This window comes from Bombina bombina, chromosome 9 (assembly GCF_027579735.1).
Source record: "Bombina bombina isolate aBomBom1 chromosome 9, aBomBom1.pri, whole genome shotgun sequence".
Lineage (NCBI taxonomy): Eukaryota > Metazoa > Chordata > Amphibia > Anura > Bombinatoridae > Bombina > Bombina bombina.
In genome coordinates this window covers 42,065,075-42,079,512 of record NC_069507.1, presented here as the reverse complement: position 1 = coordinate 42,079,512, position 14,438 = coordinate 42,065,075, and the positions used below count along the sequence as shown (strand labels likewise).

The 14,438-nt window shown below is 37.7% G+C and overlaps 1 protein-coding gene across 4 annotated transcripts in view; it reads left to right on the top strand.

Annotated features, from left to right (window-relative positions):
* The window catches only part of LOC128639848 (synaptotagmin-15), a 50,647-nt gene extending 36,409 nt beyond the window's left edge, over positions 1 to 14,238 (top strand). For 2 of the 4 annotated variants that reach the window (XM_053692062.1, XM_053692059.1), the window contains exons 7-8: positions 3,476 to 3,658; positions 10,228 to 14,238. In XM_053692062.1, the coding sequence (XP_053548037.1) occupies positions 3,476 to 3,658; positions 10,228 to 10,364 (320 nt within the window). In that variant the 3' untranslated portion in view covers positions 10,365 to 14,238. The other 2 variants (XR_008399267.1, XM_053692060.1) reach the window with 2 other exon arrangements.
* The last annotated feature ends 200 nt before the right edge of the window (positions 14,239 to 14,438 follow it).

Below are 14,438 nucleotides of genomic sequence, written 5' to 3'. Positions count from 1 at the left end.
CATATAAAATGATTGTGCATCTTTAGATAATGGAAGTGAATTGGAAAGTTATTTAAAATTGTGTGCTCTATCTGAATCATGAAAATATTATTTGACTTGATTGTCCCTTTAAAGGGACATGAAACCCAAACTTTTTCTTTCATGACTGAGATAGAGCATATCATTTTAAATATCTTTCCAATTTACTTCTGTTATCAACATTGCTGCATTCTCTTTGTATCATTTTTTTAAATAGGAGCAATGCAATACTGGTAGCTAGCTGAGCACATCTGGTGAGCCAGTGATGACATAAGGCATATATGTGCAGCCACCAATCAGCAGATCCTGAGCCTACCTAGGTATCCTCATCAACAAAAGATACAGAGAATGAACAAATCAGATAATAGAATTATATTGAAAAGGTGTTTAAAATTACGTTGTTTCATGCCCCCTTAAAGGGACACAAAACCCAATTTTTTTTAATTTCATGATTCAGATAGAGCATGCAATTTTAAGCAACATTTTTCTTCATTCTCTTGCTATCTTTATTTGAAAAGCAGGAATGTAAGCTTAGGAGCTGGTCAATTTTTGGTACAGCACCCTGGTAACGCCTGCTGATTGGTGGCTAAATCTATGCATATTTCTTCAACAAAATAAAAGTTTTAAATGCTTTAACAACCTATATTTTCCATTGCAGTTAATAATATCTGATATTTAAATACAAATTGAATTTAACGTCCCTTTAATATCTTTTTTTTTATTTAAGTGAATAGAATTTAAACCACAATAGCTAAAGTGTTGTTTAATATTTAGTTTTTCTCTTTGTCCTTGTTATAGTTAAGGATATTTTTTATTATTATTTTTACAATGAACTATGTTTAATGTTATTTAATATGAATTTGTTTTTCTGGACTTCGTGCCTTTTAATTGTATCTGTCTTGTTTCATCTGTGTCTCTCCTCTTCAGTAGTCTGTAACTGAAATATGTGACTTTAGTGTGATTTGATTAGACAAGAACAGCATATGAGCTTGGCAGAAGGGCGGAAGAACAAACGGTGATATCATTACGAATTCCTTATTGCAAATTGCTGTAATTTCAGGTCAGACGTGTTGTTCTTTTCTTCTGTACCAAGTAGTTATAGAACTCTGCTGTTCTGCCTTTAAAGGGACATCCTGGCTATTCCCAGGCTATATAACCTTAATGACAAGTTTGCGATAAATGTGATGCTTAACCCTTTTTTAACTTTGAGAACAATAAGAAAGAATACCCTGATCTTGGAGCACCAGTCAGACCAAATGCACCAATCAGACGCTTAATGTGCTCTGCAGGTGCGGACTGAGACCAACCAGGGGGGCTCCGAGGCAAAAACTGGGGAAGACCCCCACATCTCACACTCAAACATACCACACTCACCCATTGTATGCAAATTTATGCTAACGAGCATGGTCGCCTCCCTGCCCTGTCCCCAACAGGTCCCCCAACCTCAAGGTTTAGAGACAGGGCCACAGCCTCTAATGCTAGTCCCCAAACTCCATGGCCCCCACAGTGACAGACCCCCCCAGGGCACCCCACCCTCCATGTCAGGACCGAACACTCTAGGGCCCCAGAACATCAGACCACCCTTCCAGACACAGAGCTAAAGATACTCCAGGGACAAGTCCCCGAAATACACAAACACTTAACTTCTTAGTTACTGCTAGTGCAGCCATCAACCCCAGCTCATAACTACTGAGCTAGTTAATTTAGCTGGCTGTAATTTTGAGCTTAGGTAGCACATCAGAAGCCATGGAGATGCCACTGGTGGGCCCATTTACATGATTGGCCCTCGGACCAGGTCCAATTTGCAGACTGCTCAGTCTGCCAATGGTGTCCTGAGATATCTTGTATGCACTTCTGTGACAATCATAGAGTTAAAAACAAAATGACTTAAGCAACCCCTTACTTTTACTGCAGACATACTTATGCTGAATTGTCCCTATAAGCGGGACCTTATTAATATTAAAGTTAGATGCACAGTGATTGGCCTATATTTTTCAGTCAAGACACAACCAATGTGAAAATAAAAATATATTTTTTAACATGAAGAAAGCTTCATTTCAAAGCAGAAGTGCAAATTAATTAGAATAATATACACTTTCAAATGATGTGTTTTTATATAATCCATTTGGCCTACTTTTATAATCCTTTAATGAAAACCGGGTGTCGACAACACAATAAACTCTAGTGTCTCCCAGCTCCTCTCTCGGCTTGTAGCGGTGATCCAGTGAGCAGGAAAAAACACTCCCACCTTTAAAGTAAATACAATAGATAAAGATAACCCTGCTTAGGTTCTTAATTAAAGTAGAATTTTATTTATTATGCATTACAAAATGAAAACACAGAACTTTCACAGGATACAGGTTGCAAACAAGCATGCTGATCTTACGCTATTCGGCTAGGACATACCGTAATCATAGATCTTAGCCAAACACTCTACTACTTCAAATATATTTTTCGCTCCATCTGTCAGTGTTATCTGACACAAATTTTAGTGCAGATCATCTGTTATCTGGGGAAAATGACATACTGCTATCCGACATGAGTAGTGTAGCGTGCACTAGGTATGGGCGATGTGCTGAAAGTGTACTTCATTTGGTAGAAGGAATAGTCCTGAGGACTGGTCGGGACAATCGAACATTGATCAGAATTAAAATCCATTAAAATTTGGTAATCAAATGTTATTTCTGGTTTTCGAATGTTACATTTGTTTTCGAATGTTCATAATTAGACAGAATATCCACATTGAAATTTCGAATGTAACATGATTTGATTTAACAAATACTATTCAGGAGTTCAATAGTTCATATATCAATTTAAATGTTTCTATTTTGAATATTGCAGAATTTGAATATTACATTTAAAGAGAGCATTAGAAATACTATTACATTAAACAAATGTTAGAATGTTGTACAAACATTTGAAATTCGAAACAAACTAACGAAGGTGTTAAAATTTGTTTCATTTTTCGAATGTTGCAAAACATTCACTCATCCCTTGTGTGCACTAAATGACCACTTACCCCAAATATATTAACCACTGACTTGTAATGTGAGTGCAGAAAGACAAGCGTTATGGATTTAAATGGTCCATGACCACTTGCATTTATGTGCACTACTTTTAATCTAGGCCTAAGTTTTTTTTGTTTTCATTTAGCAATGTTATTTTTCAATGACAATAAACTTTATATATTACCCCAGTTCGAGGAACAGATTCCATTGCTGTAGTAAACTAGTAACGTGTAGTAACTACAATCATTTCAATTAAAGTCTATGAAGAAAATGTTTTACTACCAGCTGTTGAGTTTGCACATGGAAATGATCTAGAGTTTACATTATAAACAGTAAGCAATACAGAATTGTGAATTTAAGCAAGCAGCAAATACGTTTAAGGAGAGGGCTTATAATGTATACAAGTTGCACTGAGTAAATTTGTCTAATTGGAAATTTTATATTTGCAGGTTCAGCATTCATCAAAGTGTCTCTCATGAATCACAATAGATTTATAAAGTGTAAAAAAACAGCTGTGGTCCTTGGAACTTCAAATCCTGTTTACAATGATACCTTAAGCTTCAAGTTAGAACTAACAGAACTAGATACTGCGAGTCTGAGCCTAACAGCGCTGCAGAACACCGAAGGAGACAGTAAGTTGCTCTGTGGTCATTAAAGAGTTAACTTGGGCTGGAGTAAATAAATCAGACTTTGGACATGAAGCTGGGGAGATTATCTAACAAGTCTTGTCAGCAGGGCCGGAGCGGGATTTTTGGCTACACAGGAGAAGACACATTTTGCTGCCCCCCTCAAAGAAATTATATACCCTTCCATTACTGTTTCTTAAAGGGACACTGAACCCAATTTTTTTATTTTGTGATTCAGATAGAGCAGGCAATTTTAAGCAACTTTCTAATTTACTCCTATTATCAAATTTTCTTCATTTTCTTGGTATGTTTATTTGAAAAGCAAGAAGGTAAGTTTAGATGCCGGGCCATTTTTGGTGAACAACCTGGGTTGTCCTTGCTGAGTGGACAGCACCAATAAAAAATTGCTGCCCATGGTTCTGAACCAAAAATTTGCTGGCTCCTTAGCTTAGATGCCTTCTTTTTCAAATAAAGATAGCAAAAGAACGAATAAAATTTGATAATAGAAGTAAATTAGAAAGTTGATTAAAATTGCATGCTCTTCCCACCCTTCCAGCGTCATATAGACCCATATCCTTTTTAAACGTTGATTATAAGCTGCTCACCAAGCTCTTAGCGAACCAATTAAAACATATACTCCCCCACGTCCTGCATCCAGACCAAACAGGCTTTACTCCCACTCGCTCCTCGGTCACAAATATTCGCAAAGTCCTTCATGCGATATCTTATCACTGGCAGGCTAGGCAACAGAGAACTCTCTCGTCCCTTCCGGAGGCCTTCCTGCTGTCACTCGACGCAGAGAAGGCCTTCGACCGCGTAGAGTGGTCGCATCTCTTTCACTCTATAGAGGCTTTTGGTATATCAGGACATCTCACAACTTTCCTTACTAACATATACTCCCACCCGGTGGCATATTTGCTAATAAATAATCTATACTCCCCCCCAATTCCACTTCATAGAGGAACACGACAGGGCTGCCCTCTTTCCCCGCTGCTTTTTAATTTGGCACTAGAACCCTTAGCAGTGCACCTAAGAGCTATCTTCCCGGGGATACACCTTGCCTCCCACAAGCTCCAAATTGCCCTGTATGCGGACGGATGTTACTTTTTATCTCTAACCCGCAAACACACATCCCAGTTATCCTGGATACCATCGAACTGTTCGGACAGTTCTCAGGGTATAAAATAAATGTTTCAAAATCTGAAATCCTATGGTTGCACCGGAGACCTGGCAACGCCCCTGAGCAATACCCCTTTCGACCGGTAGAGGATTATCTAACCTATCTAGGCATACATATTTTGGCTAATCCGCAAAATTGGTATTCCCAAAATATATCCCCTCTGATCCATCAAATTAAAACAGAGCTGACAGCATGGCAAAATATGCCACTATCTCTCATGGGTAGAGTTCATGTTATCAAAATGATGACCCTTCCCAAAATTCTATATCCCATACAAATGCTACAATTATTACTCGCGCTGAGAGATGTGGTCTTCTTGAATGCCACAATCAGGACCTTCCTTTGGAAAGGTGGTAAGCCGCGTATTGGGGCACATAAACTCTATCTCCCCTATTCGAGAGGTGGATTGGGGCTACCAAATCTATTGTATTACAACTGGGCCTCTTTGGCAAAATTGGTATTAGATTGGACACTAAACACCCAACACTTCTCTAGTACCTATCTGGAAGAGGCTTAACTGCCTCAAATATCCCCTGCTTTCCTCCCGCATGCCACGCTGTCAGAGCTGCCTACAAACGTAGTAACTCCTCCAATGTTTAGAGACGTGCTCCTTGGGTAGAGATCCATGGCCAAGGCCCTTGGTTGGGACCCGAGTAACACCAAATATCTCCCCCTGGTGGGTAATCCGAGATTCCAGCCTGGCACATTATACCCTGTCTTCCGGACTTGGAAGGCTCCGGGTGTTGATAATATAGATAAAGTGTTAGATCACTCAGCTAGGACAGTTTTACCCTTTGATGAGTTATGCAGAAAATTCCTAATCCCCTATAACAACAGATTCGCCTACTTCCAGGCTAGACATTACATAAACCACGTCTTACAGCACTGCGAGACATTCTGGTCCACCCCACCGCTGGCGCGCACCATAGCACAGTTTCAAACTCACAATTACACTATCTCCTCAATTTATAGGGAACTCATAAACTCCAGGGCTGCTGCTGTGCTACCCCACCTTTTAGATACCTGGCGTGGGAAGATACAGACGATTTCCTATGGAAAGACCATACTAGACAGCCTTACTCACACCTGGTCTGCGACTTTGGCAGCTGACCTTAAAGAGTCTCAAATCTATCAGGACTACCTCACACCTAGCAGACTGAGTAAGTGGAGGGTGGACTTCTCAAATGTATGTGGAAAATGCTCTTACCCAAACCCTGACTTTTGTGGTATTGCCCCAAAATTCGTAGATATTGGAACCAGGTATCCTTCTGGCTCTCCAAGATTATGCGCACTCCTGTCATGCTCACCCCCACACAAGTGATATTCTTAGAGCAGTTAGCAGTTCCGAAATGAGATAGGAAACTTTTAACTAATATCATACTTCTGGCAAGAAAGTGCATTTTTTGTAAGTGGCTACATGCTGACTCTCCCTCTGTTGGCTTCTTAAAGCAAAGGTTATTGAAGTCTTTAGTGTATGAACAATGTTACACCTTGTACGATGTTGATAACAGAGTTGCTCGTTTCATTGTGAAGTGGAGACTCTTCTTGGAGTCGCTAGATCCCCCTACCCAGAGGCAAATGCTTTACCCGTTTAAAAATACGATATACATGTTGGAGGCAGCCTTATGGGGAGAGTGGAATATCTGGTAGAAAGAACACACAGGGGTGGTGTTGAGTGACATTGGGGATGTATAATAATCTATGATGTACCCTGTTTTTCTCACAACTGGACATGTAACCTGATATGATACATAGAAAAGTTTGTTTTGTTGTTACTGTTTATTCTTGTTTTCTATTCTCAAACTAAAAAAACTCTCCACCCTAGGATGAATGTCTAACCTAGGGTGTCATATTTTCTATAAAGTTAAGTTTTAAAGAAATTTATAAATGGATTCACTAGGTATTTATTTAAAATTCCTCTTTTTTATGTAACTTCCATGTATGATAATTAACCATTTGTGACACATGACACTGTAACTTGAATATGGTTTTTGTATGCCTGTGAATCTCAATAAAAAAAAAAAATATTAAAAAAAAAAAAAATTGCATGCTCTATCTGAATCATGAAAAAAAAAAATTTGGGTTCAGTGTCCCTTTAACGTAATGTTCTAGTGATAAATAGATCATTTTATAGATGATAGAAAAATAGATTTCTGTTGTCACTTCAAATTCCTCACTGTTAATCTGATTTAGCTATAATGGTTTTAATTTTTGCATGGGATAGCATAACAAAGTGGTGGCTCTTCACAACATAGCAAATCAGTGGTGGCTCTGCATGATGAATGAAACAGTGGTGACAATATATAATAGACACAAACCAGAGGCAGGGTGACCTCTTTTCACCATTATACCTAGACTGATACGAACATGTCTAACAAGAAAAATAATTATACTGTATTAATATACACTGAAATAGGACATATTTTGCTAAATAATGATTATGAACATCTATTCACTTTAATGTATGGGTATGCATGGCTAGACAGATAATAGGCATGAAGCACAAGTTAGGCAGCAAAAAATAAATATACACATTAAAATAAATGTTGTGCACCAAATTTGCAGCACCCCCTGCAGGGGGGCCCTAAGGCACTCCCCGAGCCTGCCTCTACTCGTCAGTACTGTGAGACCCCTCAAAGAATTTAGAAAGGCAGATTTCAGCTTTTTTTCAGAGCAGTTATCTCGCTATGCAGGATTCTGAATGTGAAGGAGAGACACATACATTACAATATAAATCTTAAAAAACACAAAAAGTAAAGATTGTGTGTGCTTTCTCTCCATGAAAGCAAGCTTTTGCTCATTAATATTTAATATATATTTTTAATTGGCTAGCAGGTAGTTTGTACATTTCAGATGTTTCCATAGAACTTACTGTATATTCTGCAGTATGTAAATACATTTAATGCAGTTTTTTCAAATGGTGTCTTTTTACAAAAATTCCTCATGGTTTTATGTTTGGGTCTATTAACAAGAGTGTGACTATACACTGACAGTGACCCCAGTAATATCAGCTTAAATAGCTGAAATGGAGGGGAAAAATCCCACTATTGCCTAGTACATATTGCTGTTGTAAATTGGTTGTAACAAGAATATCCATTAAAGCCTATGGAGATGATTTATGTTACCATCACTTTACAGAGTTTACTAAAACCATTTTAAAATTAGTCATCTATTCTCTAAATACAAGTGGGTTATAAAGTTGCTATTATAACCTCCTTGTATATTCTAAGTGATTGAAGTCATTTATAAAAAAAAATAACAGCTGACTTTCTATTAGTAGCAAAGCACAAATAACCAACCTTTAAAGGGATACTAAACCCAAATGTTTTCTTTCATGATTCAGATAGAGCAAGTCATTTTAAGCAACTTTCTTATTTACCACTATTATCAATTTTTCTTCGTTCTCTTGGTATCTTTATTTGAAAAGCAGGAATGAATGCTTAGGAGCCGGCCTATTTAAGGTCCAGCACCTGGGTAGCACTTGCTGATGGGTGACTAAATGTAGCAATGTGATTTACTTGTAAAACCAACGCACCATTATCGTGGTATTACAAAGTGCAGCACTAATATCGCTTCATGCAAGCGATATTTAGCGCTACACTTGTAATCTAGCCCTTAATATTTACTGTCTTAGTATTGAAAATTAATGAATAGAGTAAGACAGCATCAGATCTCCCAAATGCACCTATTTGAGTGGGACAGTCCCTAATTCTGAGCTCTGTCCTATTGTTCCTCTGAGATAGTCATATGTCCCTGTTGGTATAGTTTCACTTAGCCCCACCCATAGACCGCCCAGACATGCCCACAAACAAATTAGACATGCCCAAAAACCACCTATTATCCCCCAATATCCACCCAATACCCCACTGCATCCTTACATTGCCCCGCCCACAATATGAAGACACCCCCCTTCAACCTCCTGAGTCCTTAATACCTAGCCATATATGTTGGGAGGTATGCAGTGGCTCTCAACCTTGTTTTAGTTGGGACACACCTCTAGCTCTGTCCTATTGTTCCTCTGAGATAGTCATATGTCCCTGTTGGCATAGTTTCACTTAGCCCCACCCATAGACCGCCCAGACATGCCCACAAACAAATTAGACATGCCCAAAAACCACCTATTATCCCCCAATATCCACCCAATACCCCACTGCATCCTTACATTGCCCCGCCCACAATATGAAGAAGACACCCCCCTTCAACCTCCTGAGTCCTTAATACCTAGCCATATATGTTGGGAGGTATGCAGTGGCTCTCAACCTTGTTTTAGTTGGGACACACCTCTAGCTCTGTCCTGGAACATTTTCTGAGAATCACTGCTGTAATGTAGATGAAAAACAATAGCAAAAAATAAATACATAGGATGTCTTCCACATACTGAAGACATTATGGAAAATCAGAAATCTTTGCCATCTGTTTTTGCAGCCTTTAACTTTTACATATCTCCAGCTGAACTGTAAATCAAATAATGAGACGGGCTAATATTTCATCATTGGAAACCTCTAGGTCACACTTAAACAAACGTACAAGTGAAAATGAATCTTCCAGGATTCCGAGTGTGCAATTAAAAAACAAAACAATATAATGATTATCAAACTGACCTCCTTCCAATGGTATTCTTTGTGGAAACATGGCCCCTTTCTATGACAATATACTGAAATAGCCTCAGGAGAGTGCACGTGTCTTAATCAGTATGGGCTTCATTCTCTGAATCTCTCTGGCCTGGCAAGATTCATCGGTATTACAAAGCCTCTCAGGGATTGTTTTAAAGGCAATTTTTATCTTGGAAACTGAGTATCTAATTAAAGGGACAATTAAGTCCAAAAAAACTTTCACGATTCAGATAGGGCATGTAATTTTAAACAACTTTCCAATTTTGCTTTGTTCTCTTGGTATTCTTAGCTGAAAGCTAAACCTAGGCGGTTCATATGCTAATTTGTTAGACCTTGAAGGCCGCCTCTAATCTGAATGCATTTTGACGGTTTTTCACCGCTAGAGGGTGTTAGTTCATGTGTTTCTTGTAGATAACATTGAGCTTACGCATGTGAAGTTACCTAGGAGTGAGCACTGATTGGCTAAAATCTGTCAAAAGAACTGAAATAAGGAGGCAGTCTGCAGAAGTTTAGATACAAGGTAATTACAGAAGTAAAACATTTATTATTATAACTGTGTTGGTTATGCAAAACTGGGTAATGGGTTATAAAGGGATTATCTATCTTTTTAAACAACAAAAATACTGGTGTTGACTGTCCCTTTAAGGGGAGTTCACTAATATACTTGATGTTAAGGAGAGACATTTGCTTTACAATATATTGCACAAGTATGTGTAACAGTTATATAATGTAATAGCCACAGTCTCTGTTATGATTGTATTTGTCTGCTCTTCCCTATTTAGAAACACACTTGCTGGGTCGCGTTGTGGTTGGACCTTACATGTACACGAGAGGCAGAGAGCTGGAACATTGGAATGAAATGCTCAACAAGCCTAAAGAACTGGTGAAACGTTGGCACGCCCTCAGTATTATCACTTAATGCACGTTATATTCCACCACACGGACATTTCCATGTTAGAGCCCAAATAACCAATCTTGCAAATGGACTGTGCTTAAATAAGATGAAAAAAAGTCTTCTTCTTATGGAATACTTTGCTCTTATACAGAGTTTCAAGATGTCTGCCTTCTCACCTTGTTGAATGGACTATCTTTATTGAAAAGACTTTACAGGGGCAGAAGGGGTAGTTTAGCAGTGGGTAACCTTACCCACAGAAATAATTCAGTGTTAATTTGTGTTAGCTACAGTATAACTGTACTTGTCTCATAAAACAGACTGCTTAGTGAATATGCCCTAATTACCTGACCATACATGTAAGCTTACTGCGAATACGCACACAGTATAACTGTACTTGTCTCATAACAGCTCCTGTTAGTGACTATACCTGATTCATATCATAACCTGACCATACATGTAAGCTTACTGCTGATACACACACACAGTATAACTGTACTTGTCTCATATAACAGCTCCTGTTAGTGACTATACCTGATTTATATCATCACCTGACCATACATGTAAGCTTACTGCTAATACACACACAGTATAACTGTAATTGTCTCATAAAAGCTCCTGTTTAGTGACTATAGCTGATTCATATCATAACCTGACCATACATGTAAGCTTACTGCTAATACACACACAGTATAACTGTACTTGTCTCATATAACAGCTCCTATTTAGTGACTATACCTGATTCATATCATCACCTGATACATGTAAGCTTACTGCTAATACACACACAGTATAACTGTACTTGTCTCATAAAACAGTCTGCTTAGTGAATATGCCCTAATAACCTGACCATACATGTAAGCTTACTGCTGATATACACACACAGTATAACTGTACTTGTCTCATATAACAGCCTGTTTAGTGACTATACCTGATTCATTTCATCACCTGACCATACATGTAAGCTAGCTGCTAATACACACACAGTATAACTGTACTTGTCTCATATAACAGCTCCTGTTTAGTGACTATACCTGATTTATATCATCACCTGACCAACCATACATGTAAGCTTACTGCTGATATACACACAGTATAACTGTACTTGTCTAATATAACAGCCTGTTTAGTGACTATACCCGATTCATATCATCACCTGACAATACATTTAAGTTAGCTGCTGATACACACACAGTATAACTGTACTTGTCTAATATAACAGCTCCTGTTAGTGACTATACCTGATTTATATCATCACCTGACCATACATGTAAGCTAGCTGCTAATACACACACAGTATAACTGTACTTGTCTAATATAACAGCCTGTTTAGTGACTATACCTGATTCATATCATCACCTGACAATACATTTAAGTTAGCTGCTGATACACACACAGTATAACTGTACTTGTCTAATATAACAGCTCCTGTTTAGTGACTATACCTGATTCATATCATCACCTGACAATACATTTAAGTTAGCTGCTAATACACACACAGTATAACTGTACTTGTCTAATATAACAGCTCCTGTTTAGTGACTATAACTGATTTATATCATCACCTGACCATACATGTAAGCTTACTGCTGATACACACACAGTATAACTGTACTTGTCTAATATAACAGCCTGTTTAGTGACTATACCTGATTCATATCATCACCTGACAATACATTTAAGTTAGCTGCTGATACACACACAGTATTATTGAACTTGTCTCATATAACAGCTCCTGTTAGTGACTATACCTGATTCATATCATCACCTGACCATACATGTAAGCTTACTGCTGATACACACACAGTATAACTGTACTTGTCTCATATAACAGCCTGTTTAGTGACTATACCTGATTCATATCATCACCTGACAATACATTTAAGTTAGCTGCTGATACACACACAGTATAACTGTACTTGTCTAATATAACAGCTCCTGTTTAGTGACTATACCTGATTCATATCATCACCTGACAATACATTTAAGTTAGCTGCTAATACACACACGGTATAACTGTACTTGTCTAATATAACAGCTCCTGTTTAGTGACTATACCTGATTTATATCATCACCTGACCATATATCATCACTGCTGATACACACACAGTATAACTGTACTTGTCTCATATAACAGCCTGTTTAGTGACTATACCTGATTCATATCATCACCTGACAATACATTTAAGTTAGCTGCTGATACACCCACAGTATAACTGTACTTGTCTCATATAACAGCTCCTGTTTAGTGACTATACCTGATTTATATCATCACCTGACCAACCATACATGTAAGCTTACTGCTGATATACACACAGTATAACTGTACTTGTCTAATATAACAGCCTGTTTACTGACTATACCTGATTCATATCATCACCTGACAATACATTTAAGTTAGCTGCTGATACACACACAGTATAACTGTACTTGTCTCATATAACAGCTCCTGTTTAGTAACTATACCTGATTTATATCATCACCTGACCATACATGTAAGTTAGCTGCTAATACACACAAAGTATAACTGTACTTGTCTAATATAACAGCTCCTGTTTAGTAACTATACCTGATTTATATCATCACCTAACCATACATGTAAGCTAGCTGCTAATACACACAAAGTATAACTGTACTTGTCTAATATAACAGCCTGTTTAGTGACTATACCTGATTCATATCATCACCTGACCATACATGTAAGCTAGCTGCTGATACACACACAGTATAACTGTACTTGTCTCATATAACAGCTCCTGTTTAGTGACTATACCTGATTTATATAATCACCTGACCAACCATACATGTAAGCTTACTGCTGATATACACACAGTATAACTGTACTTGTCTAATATAACAGCCTGTTTAGTGACTATACCCGATTCATATCATCACCTGACAATACATTTAAGTTAGCTGCTGATACACACACAGTATAACTGTACTTGTCTCATATAACAGCTCCTGTTTAGTAACTATACCTGATTTATATCATCACCTGACCATACATGTAAGCTAGCTGAAAAGAGGTAGAAAAAGACGATCCAAAGAACAAAAATATAAAAAATCAATTCTTTATTAGAAAATTAAAAAATTAAAACATATGGGCATCAAAAATAGGTATGAAAAAGGAAAGAGCAGGTCTTACGCGTTTCGGCAGTATTTTCCTTTCTTGCTGTGTATATAGAGTATAGTGTCACACCTCTGCTATCTGATTATACTGAATACATTGGACATACATTTATCCATTTGCTCAACTACACACACGGACTTTGCACATGTGTTGTTTCCATGTAAGCTAGCTGCTAATACACACAAAGTATAACTGTACTTGTCTAATATAACAGCCTGTTTAGTGACTATACCTGGTTTATATCATCACCTGACAATACATTTAAGTTAGCTGCTGATACACACACAGTATAACTGTACTTGTCTCATATAACAGCTCCTGTTTGCGTCCACTGGTATTACGAGTGGAGCTCAAATATCACGCTCGCGTAAGCGCAATGTTGCACTCCACTATGTGCTCTAAGAATATCCCTTTATGCCAAATCTCTACAGTCTTTTTGTTATCCTTCAGAACCAGATCTCTACAGCACAAAGAAACTTCTGTTATTCCTTTCTATGTACATCTGTGTCATGACAAATCCGTTATTTTATTGTTATTAAGTGTAAACGGCTAATATTTTAGCAAATTGGTGTGATATGTGTAGAGTAGCTATTTATGGTACAATGTCCTGAGATATTCCTAGTTTATTGTAGCAATTACACAGTCATGTTGTTTAATTTATCATTGCTGCAAAATGTGCAGAGTTACAGTGAATTAAATGTAAATTCACTGTCTGTTGTTTCCTTAAGTATTTAAATTCTAAAATAAAAACAGTTAATTTAACAATTACTTTTTTTATAAAACAATTGGTTCTTTAAGGTAAATTGTGTTGTTCATTTTGGTTTATACAGAGAAAAGCAGGAGCAGTGGTTCTAGGGTTTTTTTATGTGTCCTTATTCATTGCCAGAGCACCCCTAAACCTAGCAAGTGCCTGCTGCAATGAATTTATAAGGCAGGGTCATTTTTTCTGCTCAGAGCTCTTTGTTAAG